Genomic DNA, 15,401 nt, shown 5'->3' with positions numbered 1-15,401 from the left:
TCCTACCACCAAGACTCCAGCCCTGAAGTTGTGAAAAATAAAACCTCATACCAAATAGTCTTTGAGTTTTGGTATAGGAGAGAGAACCTCTCTCTTCCATGTTCTCCCAAAGGAGCGTACTCTGTATGAAGATGAAGAACACTTCGGCCCTGGCTGGGGTTTGTGGATGCTCACCAGCCTGCGGAGTTTGGATCCGAGACTCCATCCAGCCACTTTTATCTTCCTCTGAAATGGGGCAGGTTCCAGGCCACTCTTCCGTGGCTTCAAAGCTCGCACGCTGGGCACAGACTCCCCTTCATCCGACAGGGACAAAAGGGCCCAACTTCCTCAGCAGAAAATCTGATGAACAGAATAATGGAGACTTTCTTTGGAGGAAAAATTTCTTAAATAATTGTTATGCTCCTGTACTTCTAAGCAGCATTAAAAAGTTATTCGTAGGTTTTGTGTGAAATGAGAATTGCCCAAATATCTTTCAGTGCCTCATTTTCCTCACTTCTGTTGAGCATTCTTTGGGTTTTGGTTCACGATCTCTTATAGACCCAAATTGCCTCTTTGGGACACAGTAACCGAATGTGGGATTCTTCAATGTATGTGGTTTGCTTTCTCAGTTATACAGCTGGTTCCTTTCAGCTCTGGCTGATAGGGCTGTTTAAGTTTTTCTCTCCCTAGGAGCAGTTTCTGTTATCTTTTTAAAGACTTACTGAAATAATTCTGTCTAGCTCGTCCTGCTTTGGCAGCTTTTCCATTTTTTCCCCATCTATTGAAAACCTAAAGAAAACTGCTTGAGCTGAAGTGGCTGCCATTTTGTTAGACGCTGCCAATTGCCTCACTGGTTATCCCTGATAATGATTCAGGGCAGGCCTCCAGGCGCTACTCCTGGGTAGCCTTTCTTCTAAGTATAGGAAATGGAAGTGCTCAGCATAGGTTTATAGTAATTTGTTTTTACAAAATACATCACCGTTCTGTTACAGGGAAACAAAGGGGAGGCAGTGGCAAGAAGAGAGGCACGCCACTCACTGACATGGTAGAAAATGTATTTACTAAGCGGAACGGCTGTAGTGGCTGGATATTGATTTCTATGCTAAGATTCCTATTCCACAGCACACATGCGCACGCACACACACGCACACACACACCCCACACGTGTACCAGTCAAGGCCACTGCTCCTCCAGTTCAGTGTAGACTGACGCCATGGACCCAGGTGAACAGGACACCCATTCTGATTGATGTGCCAGGTCCTGGCCTCTGCATGTAGCACTTCCACCTCGGGCTCGGCCTTCTCCACTGTGTCAAACGTCATCGGCTCTGCTTTCTCTCCCCGCCCTCAGAGGGGCTGTTGTTTTCCCTATTTCTTTCTGTATTAGATTGTCAACATAAGCCACCAATGGCCTCGCTGTAGTCATATAGCCCTGGGCTGATCTCCTGGATTTCCTCGCTGTCGAAGGTGAATTGGCAGTTGTCACCACGGTTTCTGTCACCCTCTAGTTTCTCACCCCAAATGTATTGCCAAAGTGTGAAGGTAGCAGCAATTACATAAAAAGGTTCGTCTATTGCTTCTTTTTTTCCAGCTCCTACAGGATTAATCTAATCAGAGCTGGACAGATTGGCCAAGGTCTCACTTACCTTTTTTCAGAAGACAGATAATTCTCCCTTTTAGTATCAAAACCTGAAAAATTGTATAAACTGTAGTGTGTCTATTGTAAGGAACTGCCTCTGCCACCCGTATGCTGATATAAGTGGGGAGTGTTTCAGGACAGGATACTCCTCAGTTTGAGGAAAGATAGTAGTTCCCGTTTCTTGGTCGAATGGATCTAAAACAGTAAAAAATGTTTACCAAGCGTATTTTGAAATCAGTGTTTTTGAAAATGAAATACAGCAAAAAATATGCTCTTTTAATGGTATGTTGGACACATTTTTTCACAGTGTGAAGTTAGAGTTCCCAAAGGATTTCAATTTTTAAGAAATTGAAAAAAATTATTGCTATTTTTTAGATTTCCAGGTGTGGAATGGAATTGATAGTTGAAGGATATTTTTCAGAGTTTGGGACTAATTTAATGGCTGTTGAAGGCATTTGTGGACTCTAAATGGGTTTAGAATAAGGGCTTTACTGAGTTCTGAAAAAATTATGACCTAGTATTTAGTATGAAATTTAACTGTTTTCCCTCTTTTTAATGATTAGGTGATGCCTTTCCTTGGACAATTAGTCTGCATCATTTTAGTATATACACTCTTCTTGGACAACAGATGACACTAAATTTAGTGGAACCAATGGGCTGTACTTCTACTTTAGCTGTTACTTCACAGAAACTGCTTGCTTCAGGGCCAGAAGCCAGACACTCATTTGTCGTCTGCCTCCATGTCGACCTTGAGTCCCTTGAAATAAAATGCTCAAACCCCCAGGTTGGTACATTTAATTGATTTATGAAAGGAAATTAAAAATAACTTGATTTAAGTACAATTGTTCTGCATTTTGTTGAAGAGGTTCTCTTCTATTAAACATCTTAATTTTTTTTAACTGGGCCATCAAGATCAAGGTGCTTAGATTAAGATTTGCTTTGAAGCTCTCTCAAGTTTTGTAATTTAAACTCTTCTCAAAATGTAATAGCTACAGTATAAGTGCATCTTTTGGCTGATGGAATGAAATGAATTGCAGATGTACTGTTAAATGCTATAGTACTGTTCTGCTGTCACTGTGGATTCATATATCGAAGTAGTTTAATGCAATTTTTATCATATTCTCACAGAACTAACATCTCTTTAAACGTAAAATGTTTTTCAGGCATATAATGGTAATTTAGTAAGAAGAAAAACGGATGTGTATAAATAGAAGTTATCATATCGTATATGTTTATTAAAAGGCAAAAAGGTTGCTAGATTTTCTAAGTCTGTACCCTGTGTTTTTCTGAGTTGGATCAGGTTTGCTTTCGTCCAGCATAGTAGGTTTTCTTTTTTAAATTTTGAGTAATGTTTACTGTAACTTAAATACTTTCTTGACGATTGCAACATATAAGCAACAATGATGTTGGAAATAACACTATTGTTCTCAGGGATTAGAGATCTGCTTAGATGTGAATAAGGCACGGCATTCATATGCTGTCTGCACCAAAGCATTAGCCGTATGTAAGTTTTTTCAGAGAACGTCACGGACGAAATGGACTATTTATTTCTTCATTGAATAGAAAGAAAGGAGAAGAACACAAAATATTATATTTTTAATCTCATAAACAATGCATCATGTTTATAAAGATTTGTGGACCTATGGCCTAAGTCTAGGAATGCTAAAGCTAAGGTGGCTGCTGTAATTTCAATGTTGTCCCTTGTGTATACTCATTATAATACATTTCTCAGTTGTATACTATTTTTCCCTTACCTCATTCCACATTCTATGAATGCAGCAAGTGTTTTAAACTGTGAATTTATTTTATCCTCAGTGTGTGTCTCCTGCCTATTCACTGCCCTCCATCCAAGTTAATTTTGATTCATTTTTCTATATGCTGTTGTCTTCTATAGCAAATGCACTCCAACTCTGTAGTAAGAGATTTGGGTAGTGTGAGATTACACACTGGCCATGGCAAATTAAAATTTAAAATTGAGCAGCCTCAACAAGGTGTCCTTAGACTTGTAAATCTGTATGACTGGGGTGCTTGAACATGCAGAAGGTTGTTGCAGTGTTATAAATGTTTAAGTAGGAAACGGCAGAATTACGATTTTGCTGACAGTTTTACTTTTTATGTTTCAAGACTTCTTTCTGAAAGTTTCACTTTGCAACCTTGTGGTATTTCCATAATTTTCAGTAGATTCATGTGTTAAAATTTCACAGCCTATGGAGCGCTGCCTTATTCTATATTGATTTTCTTAGAAGTGTACAGAGTTCATATTGCATATTGCAGCTACTCTTGGATTAGATATTCATATAGGAAAATGGTTTGTTACATTTGATTGGTACACTTTCAGTGAAATTCCAGCAGCTGGTTTGATCAACTCGGATCTTTTTAATGTTCAAAAATATTAATCATAGTTAATAAGTGTGCTACATTAATAGTATTAATTTATAAGCAAAATAGACTTATTTTTATATGGAAACCTTATCTGAATTTGATTCGCAGAATTAAAAAGAAAAATGGTACCTAAAACACTTTTTTGGAGCTTTCCAAACAAAATGTGATCACATAGTTTGTTTTGCAAATTGTAAGAAAATATTTGCACTAAAAAATTCAGATTGTAAGCTCCATGTGCATCAAAATGCTGATTATATTCAAATGTTACAATTAATTTGTACAGTGGAATACCAGACCAAATTTTTTTTCTCTTAAAGGATGCTCCTATATACTGTGATGTTATTCACTTATTGAAGTATTACAATGACCAAACAGATAAAGACAAATTATTCGAGTGAGCAAGCTTCTGGAGTTGTCCTTTCTCCCTTCTTCACTCAAGCAAAAGGAAAAACAATGAGCCTTCTATATTTTTTTTAACCAGATGTTCAAGAACAGAAGATGGAAAATACAATTACATAAACAGCATCTGATATTTATAAATTCACAATAGAGTAACTATGAAATTTGATTCTTTGGAATGACAGACTATATTTTGTCTATAGATGACAGCTTTAAATTAGGTGATACTTAGTGAATTTGTTAAATGGTAGCAAAGGTGAAGTATTCCACTATATAACTATTATGATTTAATACAAAACCATGTTCATGTCTGACCCCTCTAAAGTCAATAGATACTTTCAGCATGCGAAATTGTCAGGATTTCACCTTTTGTTGTATTATTTTCAATTTTGTGGTAACGTGTTATTTTTTAAATACAAAACACTGTAGTATATTAATTTTACTTTTTTATTGTAAAGTACAGGTTTTGCCAAGTGGGCAGCGAGGTCTTAGTGAGTTATGTGTGGTTTTGCCGAGGAGGGAGTGGAAGCAGTGCTGAGAGAGGGAAAATTTTCGTAACAAATGCTGGCAGTGTTGTTCATATTTTGTTATGTATTTTTTGCTTTTGAATAGAGGGTACTAAAAATAATAATCATATATTTACTGTCCTACTCAAAAAATGCTTCTAAAAAAGAGACCTTCTGATATAGTTAGGAATGGATTTTCAGAACACGAGTACTACTCACCTGAAAAAACATAACCAGCGTGGTAAATAAAAACTCCTTCCATTTTTATGAGTAATAACCATTGAAATGCAATGGAATGTATTAAAGAAAAATCAGAGATACAGCTTCAGCTTCTATTTGAAGATTTTGAAGTTTAACCTAAACATGTGTCTTGCTTTTGTTTTTAGGAGGTTTTGCTGTTTTTTTTGTTGTTTTCTTTTAACATATCTCTTTTGTTATGTTCTTTTAACATATCTCTATGAAAATCATCTCCCTGTAGTTAAGTGTATGACTTTTCTTAGTGAACTTTCTCCTTGTTGTTTTGTCTCTAATTTCAGAGAAGGATAGACTATTAGGTTAATGCTAGTTGACTGACGGTCTTCAGAGAGGCGGATATTGCTGTCTAAAGTAGCAACTGTTTCAGAGCGGCTGCAAAGATTCTAGCTTCAGCAATTAAAAAAAAAAACTGAAAAGATAAATAATTATTGACTTTAATGGCTATGACTGTTGCTATCTCATTTAGGTCTAAATTCTTGAGCATGGGATTATCTGGTGACAAACCTCTTTAGCTTGTGTAGGAGCATGCATGTAAACACCAAAAGTGTATCATTTCTTCAGTCAAGTTACTTTGAGCCTATATGAACAATGGCATAATTAAATTTTGGAAGCCCTGCTTCCTTAGGACTAGCATAGCTTAAATTACCCTTTAGTCTCTTGACCAATAAATATTTTGAGGAGGTTGCAAGCATATATGATTTGGAGATATGCCTGTATCCTATTAATTTTCTAGAGATTGTTTTGCCAGTGAAGTGTCAGCACCAATTAATGTTATACTACTCAATCAATCAGACGGACATTATTGTCAGTTGTTCTTCCTGAGTTACATGGAAGAAAGTCAGGAAAACCTGGAAGTTTCTAATTAATAATTTTAAGGCTACCACTGCATATCGGAGTACTACAGACACAAACCCTTTTAAAGCGTAAGTGAAACAGCGAGCAGTAATGTTTGTAGATAGTCCATGCGTGAAGACAAAAAAAATACTGAGACGTTCATCTTGTTTAAGAAAAAATTCTGTCAAAAGAGTATATGACCTGCTTAGTGTAAGCCTTGAAACTTCAAAAGAAAATCCAAGATGAATTAAGAAGGTTTTTATAAAATTCCAGCACTTCACCTCTTAAGAAAGGACTGTAGCTTGTTCTCTGAGACTTCATCACACACTCTCATGCACAAAATCAAGTACTGTTTTATATCAAATGTAGATTGACAACAGTGTTTTTCTGCATCTGTTCTGCCCACATAAGAAGCCAGCTTCAGAGAGTAGATGTGTCCTGAGGCTTAAAGTTCTTATAAATATGAGAATTCCCATTTTTTATAATGGCAAGTTGGGTATGGTATCCAGCTGTGGATCTGCTTATATATTGTTTGCAGTTTTCCCTGAGCTTGTTTTATACAGTATATGGCAATATGTTGTCATACAAATTCCATGATTAATGCTTATTTACAAAAGCTTATGTAAATATCTTAGAATTGAGTCAAACAATGTGCAAGTTAAACAGTATGTTTTCTGAATATTGGAATGACATATCCCAGGAGACTATTGAGTTTGATAGTGGATATTCTTTCTACTGCATAGATCAGTTACATATGCTGCATGGGATCACTATTTTATTACTATTAAAAATGAGTAATTTTTGCATTCTTAATATTTTATGGCGGTTGTTTTTATATATTTTCATTTTTATAGAATTTCAATAAAAAGGGTAGTATCTATACATATGAAATATACCAGAAATTAGTTTTTTTTTTTTACTACTAAAATGTGTTAGTAAAAGTTTTGCAAGACCAGGTTATTGGCTGTGTTTTTAGGAACTACATACTATATGTTTAGAGAAACACGGATTGCTGATCAAAATCACTATAGTGTATCTTGTTAATTAATTTAATTGCAATATAGTTACTTATCAGAACGTTATAAGTTGTGAGACTTTCAGTTCTGCTTGAGTCTCAGCAGAGGGCTTTGATTTTGATGATTTTCTTTCACCTTATTATGGAAATAATGGAATAAAAAAACCCCAAACATTTGTTTTAGGTGCAGCTTCTGTATGAACTGGCAGAGATCGCAAGTAAAGTTTGGAATAAAATTCAGAAGAAGGGAATTCTTTATCAATCTTCTGCCTATACTGAACCCATGGCGGGACCTGTTCCTCCTAGCTCTCCTGTTAAAAGTAGTATTGGTACTGCTCTACCAGATACCAGCACATACAGCCCGTCTGCCGACATTGGGACCACTACAGAGGTAGGTTTGCCTAAAAAATGTGTTATGTGAATGCTAACCTACAAGATGTGTGTAGTCAAGTAAGAATCAAAAGGATTAAGAAAGAGTAGTAGTGTCCCTATACAAAGTAGCTTTGTTCATGATCATCTACGGGAGGGTATTTCATTATTCAGTTTGGGGTAAGAGAGGAAGGAGAAAAAGAAAATGTTTGCAGTATTGCTCCTGTATTTATTATTTGTCTGGATCATTTCTCTTAAAAACAAATCACCATTAACTCTTATAAGAAAATTATAGCTAGTGTTTTCAAGTTCAGAAGTATAAGGCATTTTTCAAGTCTGGAATTATAAGAGTAGTAACTGTTGGTTTTGAAGTGCCTGTGGCACTTGTGCTGCTTGTGGCTTGTGAGTCATCGAAAGTAAGTCTGGTGATCAGTCAGTCTTGTGGAGCCAGTCAGTAGGGTGCCCGTGCTATCTGGAGCTGTTGTGTACGTAGTCTGTATTGGCAAGGTGGGAGAGGGCCTGGGGAGGTCCTGAGGCCGGTGCTGAGGGTTACCCAGCTGCACACTCCCCCCAGCTCCATCCTGCCTTCGTCATGCTCCATCTCTGAACCACTTCTGGAGCTCTGCTCCTTCACCTCTCCCAGCTCTCCAGTATCTCAGGAATGTTTTTGGAAGTCACATGAGGATTTTGGTGTGCCGCTTCCAATATGGGAAAGATTTGCCACTTGGTTTATGTATTTCTGCTTCTGTAATTTGCAGCACTGTGTAACTGGTAACTGATCTTAATCTCTACATGTGCCTAAAACTGTAAAATATTATTCTGAGGCATGGGAAGGAGTTCTGCTTCTTAGCTATACTGCTGAGAGAAGCCTGGTTCTTTATCAGCATGAGAGCAATTTTGAACTTCATCTCTGTGTGTCATTAGCTAGGTGGCACCAGGTGGTTGTTGTAGTAGACTGTGCGGCCGCAGGAGGTTGTGCAACTGAATAGGCCTCATATTTGTGGTTTTCTTAATGTTCCTGTCAACCTTCCTAATTAGATTAATTCATTGGCCTTTTTAGTGCTCCAGGAGAGAGCGGTAAATGCATAAGATGAGGATATACCTATACTATATCCTGTATATGCAATGCTTGAGTCTTAACATAAAGCAATGAAAATATGGGGAGGTTGCTCCGAAGAGACTCGTTTTCGTTCTCCAGACAAGCCTGGTAATTTGAGGGCATGTTGTAGAGCAGGTCCAGGACACAGGCAGATACGTAGTGCTGGGAACCCTGGCTGGAGTTAAATAGTTCAGCATTTGGCCAGGATTGCTTTAACCCTATGCATAGTTAGTTAATTAATTCTACGTTTTGGAGAGACTGAAATGGTGATTGCCATTGCTTACTTTCTGTATGCATCATGCGTGCGTGCACACACACACGCACACACACACACACACAGAATCATTAAGAGGTGCTTGAGACAGAGTTTCAATTGTTAAGTCATTTCACTAAAATACTCATTTCTAAATTATTTCATTTGCCTAGTTTTAGTATATTTCTATATGCTGGTGTGATCTCTGTTGTGAAAAATCTAGCCATGGTTACAAAATTGAAGACAAGTAATAACAGTAAGAAGACAGTATGGCCCCCAAACTAGTATTTTTTCACCTAGCGGCATCAAATTCCTTTCTTATTAAAATTAGAAACCACCAACTGTATAAGTAACAATTTGTTTTTGACCCTCTGTATAGACAGCAGTATTGAGAGTACATGCTGTACTTAGAGCCTTATTTGAAACTGATTCAGTAATTGTTTTAATCCATATGTTACCAAGATTATTTTGGCAATGTAGACCTAAATGAAGTTTGGTGAGTTAGCCAACAAAGGACAACCCTGGAATTTGTGTTCAGCATTTTATTCTGTGAAGCTATCATCATTTCAATCTTGCGAGAACAGAAAGTTAATATATTAAAACACATGGCATTAATACTAACTTTTTTCCACAAATAGGGGACTTAGAATTGACAGCACTTTACAACTAAGATTTGAAAATTGCTTTCAAAGCAATGTATCATTTTGCTAGATAGTATAAATTTTTATAAAATTGGCCCTGCTCTGACAATATTGCTATTTAAGATATGAAAGGAGAGAAGAGCTACAAACAGGAGAAAGTGCTTGCACAAACCATTCATCTTGCTGGAACAGCGAGGAGTCAATCCCATCCAGCATCTCAGAATCAGAATCACAGAATCGTTTAGGTTGGAAGGGACCTCTGGAGATCACCTAGTCCAACCTCCCTGTTCAAGCAGGGTCACCTAGAGCATATTGCCCAGGATCACATCCAGACGGGTTTTGAATATCTCCAGCGAAGGAGACTCCACCACCTCTCTGGGCAACCTGTTCCAATGCTCTGTCACCCTCACAGTGAAGAAGTTTTTTCTCAGTGCATGCTCTCAGCCCAAGGTGCTCTGCCTTGGCTGGAACAGGAAGGCAGGAAGACCTGGGTGCTGGGAAAGATACAAGTGGGGAAGATCTTCCGTGGGGCAGATACAAATACAAAAATAGAAGAGCATACTGAGGCGGGTTTCATTGCTTTAGTGGCAGCAGTGAGGTGGGAGAACATAAACGTGGTTAGGTACATGAGACTGCAAGAAGTTCTTTGTTAGCAATTGAAACTGAGAATTAGAAGGTGAGATTTGATATTGTTTTCAGGAAGAGATTGACAGAGTTATTCAAGTAGGAGGGTAATATTCTTTGCTCAGTAGTTAGGAAAATCGGGTTCCATTTCTGGTTAAGTAGGTGGGCATACTATGTCTATTGAGATTATTAAATTCTGAACAGGATTAAGGGTGTGTGGGTGTTTTAATTAACAGTATAGAAAAGAAAGGGAAAGGTTTTGAAGTATTGTGATTGAAAAAAGATATGGAGAGAATCTTTGTCACGGGAAGTCAATTCAGAGTTTAGATTCCTATAAGACTGGCAGCTACAAAAATGCTGTATTTGTTTGTGGACACTGTCATTTCTGTGAATTTGAGAGACGTTTATTCTTGGACCCCACCTTTAGTATCATTCTGGTGATTTCTTGAAGAAAGTTAGTGGGACTGTAAGGAGAAAAAGAACTCTGATACCCGTGGGAGTTTCATCTAAATGATTTGACTTAACGTAACGTCGAAGAACATCTTGACCTAACGCTTTTTCATATTTGAAGGCCAAGGGGAAAAAAAAAACCCACAATTATCCCTTCTCTCTTAAGACTAAATCTTTGTCAAGCTACCAGTTGGGGTGAGATGCATTTCTTAGGATGAAGACCAAGTTGATGTGTTCTTGTTGATATAAACAAAGTAAACTGTTCCAGACAGATTATTAATAAACTGTGGGGAAAATGATGCTAAGCTGTCTATCACCATTTTAAATCGATGCAGCGATCAGTTTTTTCTGACGTTTTCTTTTAAATCTTTTGCTCAGTGATGGTCATAAATAAAAAAAAAAGGATAAATCTCCAACCGTTTTGAAGCCATACAGTGAACTTGTTCAGTTTGCAAGTTATGTGAGAAGTAGCTATGAACAATGCTCCTGAGACTGTGCACCGTCCTGATGTCTGTGTGTTGAAAAGGGAGATTGTAGTACTCTAGGAGGTGGGGAAGGGCAAGAGGAAAAACACCCTTGGCCAACCAGTGAGATGTAGTAAAAGCACTGTTTTCTTCTCACAATTCTAATAAACTATTTGAGATGATATAAATTAAATAATTTATAACATAATGGTTGGCAGTATCTCCAAAACACATTCTCTTCTGCGGTTGGTGGCTGCCTCTGGACTCATTCAACATATTTCCTAATGTCAAAGTACAAGCTAGGTTTTCATTATAGTGATATGATTGCTGTCCTGCCCTTTAGGGTAAGAATTGTTGAGAATTTTAAAATACATGTATTGAAATGTTAGCTAGGAAATAGTCTCCCACCTTTTTTTTAACCAGTGAAAGTTATTTGTCCTCTGAGAATAAGTAATCGCTTAGTTTCCCCATTTCCTCTTGCTGACTTAATTACAATCACCATACCAAAAGGAAAAAAAATGCTTTGCCATAGTTAGCGCGATCACAAAATCCTACTTCTCCTTTAATTGTAGAGGGTGGGATTTGAAGATCAGAGAGAGAATCTGGTCTCTTCTGCTGTCCCCAGCTGCCCCTTAGGACCGCCTTCATTTTACTGAAACCTCAGTCACAGTCTATACAGACTTTATTTGAGTAAAAGTAACTTCCTTACTGTATTCAATATGCACAGTTTCCCCATATAGATGCAGGGATGTACCTGAGAGGTACCGATACTGAGAGGAAATGCTGTGCAGCTGCTCTGCTGCCCAAAAAGTAGGCAAAGAAAGTCAGCAGGCCTTGTAGACGAGAAATGTAGACAGATTTTTTGATTGGTTTGTCTCCTGCGAGGTACAGCAGCTAGTTCCACCCGTCCAATTGCCTAATGAGCTACAGATGTCTGTCTGTTATGCTGTACTCTTCCCAGCAAGGCCAAGTTTTTCTTCTGGGTCTCGTGTGAAGATAGAGTCCTCCACAGTTCATCTAATTACGGATCATTGCATATGACATCTATCTTAGACGTAAGACTTTTTATCTAGAGAGCCTATTTCTGTTTGCAGGAGCCCCTCTAGTGAAATCAAAGCTAGTATTTTGAAACCAAATTGTATAATCTTCTGCCAAAGTACAGTTGAGGGCTGAGTATTTTTCAGAGTACCTTCTGAAGAAATCATTTTAATTTCAGAAAGTGGGAAAAGAGGTGGGTGGGTGCTCAGAGGAACCTCGTGCCCGCCAGCCCCATACGTCATAGTGTTTGTTCTTCCAGCACCCCTCAGGCTCACGCGGAAAGTCTGAGAGTCGTGGGGAGAGGTGGATGGTGTTTGGGGAGGGGGAGGCAGAAGTTCTCTTTAATACCGCACAGCAGCTGAGGCTGTAGGACCTGGGGTATCAGGAAAGTTAAACAACTGAAAATAAGTGAAACTGCGTGGAAGGGGAGGCTGACTGGGAAAGGCATTCTTTCCATGAGTGGGAGAGGCAAAAGGGAAGGTAGAGGCAGCTTTGGGAAGACAGCTGAGACGTTTGGGGCAGCGTTTCACCTTTTACCTTAAGTCTGTTTTATCCCTCTCTGTGGTTTTGCTCCTGGTTTGAACTGAACTACTCCCCTCCCTTCCCACACTGTCTGAATTCCATGGAGGGAGCAAGAAAAGCACATGAGGCGGTTTTAGAGCAGGCACTCACTGGAGCGGGCACTCACTGGCCGGGACAGCTAGTACCAACAGAAGTTTGCTTGGCTGCTTTTGTAGCACTCACAGATCTGCAAAGGACCTGCAAATACTCTTTCTAAAAATTGAAACATACTTTTATTTTCATCTTTTTGAATATGGTATATTTAATTTCTTTGCACTCTCTAAAATGATAATATTGCATATTCATAATTCGTAGTTTGATCTTTAGAAATTTCAAGGTTTTTCAAATATCAAATTCAGCATTTTTCCTATCAAATTTCACTGGCCCAGCTCTACTCACAATGAAGTCAGCGCAAACAAAGCTAGGTCCATTTTGTTTGATTTGAAAAATACCGTCTTGTGTTTATGAATTATAACTTATTTTAACACTGTTGTAACACTAATGTTTTTAATGCAAGAAATGGAGGAGATAATTTATAGAAAAGGAATGCATCAGTCGTCACTAATGCAGACTAACAGCAACGAGGCGTACAGAGTAATGAAACCATAGTATATATTTCTACAGGTTTGACTTAGGGAGGTTTCCCAAGAATTTGAGAAATCTTGTTTGTGTTGTGTTTATCAGAGTTTGTGTTTTGTTTATATGTTCCTACAATTTTTACATTTGAAATCTGAAAGTCTGTCAAACAAAAATACCTCCCTGCAATACGTACACACTTTTTTAACTTTAGAGATGTTACAGTTAATGTGCTATTCTGTTCTGTGGCAGACAAATGATTATTTTTAAAGCTTCTTTCAAGTGCAACAGCCTTACTATAAATGAATAGGAAGAAAGCAAACTCTCAGAACTGTTTGTATTAAAAAGCAAAAGAAGTAATTTGTTTACATGATCTGTGGATGATTTATATTTTAAGCTGTGTGTAATTCTTTTCATGCTGACAAGTTGATAGTGAGCACCGCAGTCATATGCAGATAAAGCTACCTAGCTTCCTGAATTTCACTCTGGGTGGTAGTCAGCCAGGGAAACATGAGTGAGGGGCTTAAGTACTGGGGGGTTGGAAACAGTTAATCATTTTTACCACCCCTGCTTTGGAACAGCAAGAGCAAAGGTAGTACAGACTACAGCAGGCCACTTGTTACTGTTTACTTAAGTACAAACAGTGGTAGAAGTGTTTAGTCCTTGGGGAAGCTCTGTGATTGAGCAAGAACGCAGAAGTTATTTTGATAAGGCATAGCAGTAGTGTGGCCAAACTGTGATCATCCCTGAGCTTTAGGCAGGCCTTGGATGAAGGCCTCGTGTGTTTGATTCTTCCTGATGAACAAAGATAAATCCTGCTAAGAAAATAAACTCAGTATATTGGTCAATTTGCAACAATTGGTGAAAGAATTAAATTGTATATTTTAGGACTTGGCATGAGAAGTTGTGGGAAAATAGTTCAGTGTTTCTGACTCTGGCTTGATTTTTCTGTAGATCTGGAAACAGAGCAGAAAATTAATATATAAACATGTTTAACAATACCACACTGAGTGCTGAAAATCCAAAATGAAAATTGAAACTGCATGAGAAACAAGAGCACGGTCTCTCTTCTCACTTCAGTTTCATAGTTATTTAGTGCAAAAATTTTCTAAGGATTAGAGCTTGTTTAAAAAGAAAATGACTTCTGCTACTGCAGACCATCATTTTTTTCACTCCCTGTGACTCTGCCCAGTGGTTCTGGATACCGTACCACTGCCAGAAGGCTGAGAAGAAATGCAATCCCATCACTTCCCACCTCCCACAGGACATTCACAGAGCGATTTCTGCCTTCAGAGGAGCACATGTACAGCTGCTGCCACTGAGAAAGGGCCAATCCAGCTGTTTACATATGTCAGAACGGTGGAACAATTTAGAGAGGGTGTTCAATGTGCACTGCTGAGCCAGGAGATAGGAGGAGCCAGCAACGTCTGGCCAGGACCTGGTGGCCAGCAGGTGGGAATGTTTGCAGACAACCCCTTCCGCCTGGGTGGCTGCATGCTGCCGAGGATATCTCTGTAAGCCTCAGCTTAACACAGGATTCACGATACCGGTAACCTGCATATAAAATCGCGGCACACAGCTGCATACATTGAGTGAGGCCATGGCTAGGACTTGCAGGCCTTGCAATAGAAGAAGCACCAAAATCCTACCAATTGCTGGGCAGAGCATCCAACATCCAAACTGCTCTGCTGTGAAAACAGTCCCGTGTTGTGCTGGATCTGTCACAGCTCACAGTTCCTTTATTTCTGATTGTGGTGCTTGCTTTAGAGATGAAGATGCTTCTTTTTCTGCACCGGTGTTTTACACTGCCAGTGTCCATTTGACTTCTGGAAATTCAAGTCTTGCTTTTGTTTTTGCTTCCGGAAACGTATGTGTTTAGGCCTTACTTCTGTGTTAAATGAAGTTTTGTGCTGCATCTTAAAATAGTATTTCTGTAGATTGCAATAAAACCACCTTGCATACCACAGGAATTAAAGTGTGAGAAACATCTGCAAATCAGACAAGTATAAGCATAAATGTAATTGGACTCATGCCTGGGCAAGCTGAGCTCCAGCGATAGTAAAGGAAACTGCAAGCACCTTGGCCCTCTCTTCCTCTTCTGTGTATTTTTTGGTTATTGCATATCAGATATACTATGTCTTCCAAAGCATTATGTATTTAGAAAAAGAGGAAGCAGTTTCTGATGATGCATCTGGATCTGTACCTGTAACTCTGTTTTTTGGTAAACTTCATAGGTTTAGTAGACTTGGAAGTTGGTAGGGGCCACATTCCCTAAAATTCGGTGTTTGCTGCTTTAAAATTTGATTGCACATTCCTGA

At 38.5% G+C, this 15,401-nt stretch overlaps 1 protein-coding gene across 4 annotated transcripts in view; it reads left to right on the top strand.

The window, feature by feature from the left end:
* The window catches only part of VPS13B (vacuolar protein sorting 13 homolog B), a 484,859-nt gene that overhangs the window by 258,384 nt on the left and 211,074 nt on the right, over positions 1 to 15,401 (top strand). For all 4 annotated transcript variants that reach the window (XM_068932943.1, XM_068932945.1, XM_068932942.1 and 1 more), the window contains exons 24-25: positions 2,181 to 2,401; positions 7,193 to 7,399. In XM_068932943.1, the coding sequence (XP_068789044.1) occupies positions 2,181 to 2,401; positions 7,193 to 7,399 (428 nt within the window). The remainder of the gene's footprint in view (positions 1 to 2,180; positions 2,402 to 7,192; positions 7,400 to 15,401) is intronic.

This window comes from Struthio camelus, chromosome 2, assembly GCF_040807025.1.
Source record: "Struthio camelus isolate bStrCam1 chromosome 2, bStrCam1.hap1, whole genome shotgun sequence".
Lineage (NCBI taxonomy): Eukaryota > Metazoa > Chordata > Aves > Struthioniformes > Struthionidae > Struthio > Struthio camelus.
This window is presented reverse-complemented; position numbering and strand designations above follow the sequence as displayed.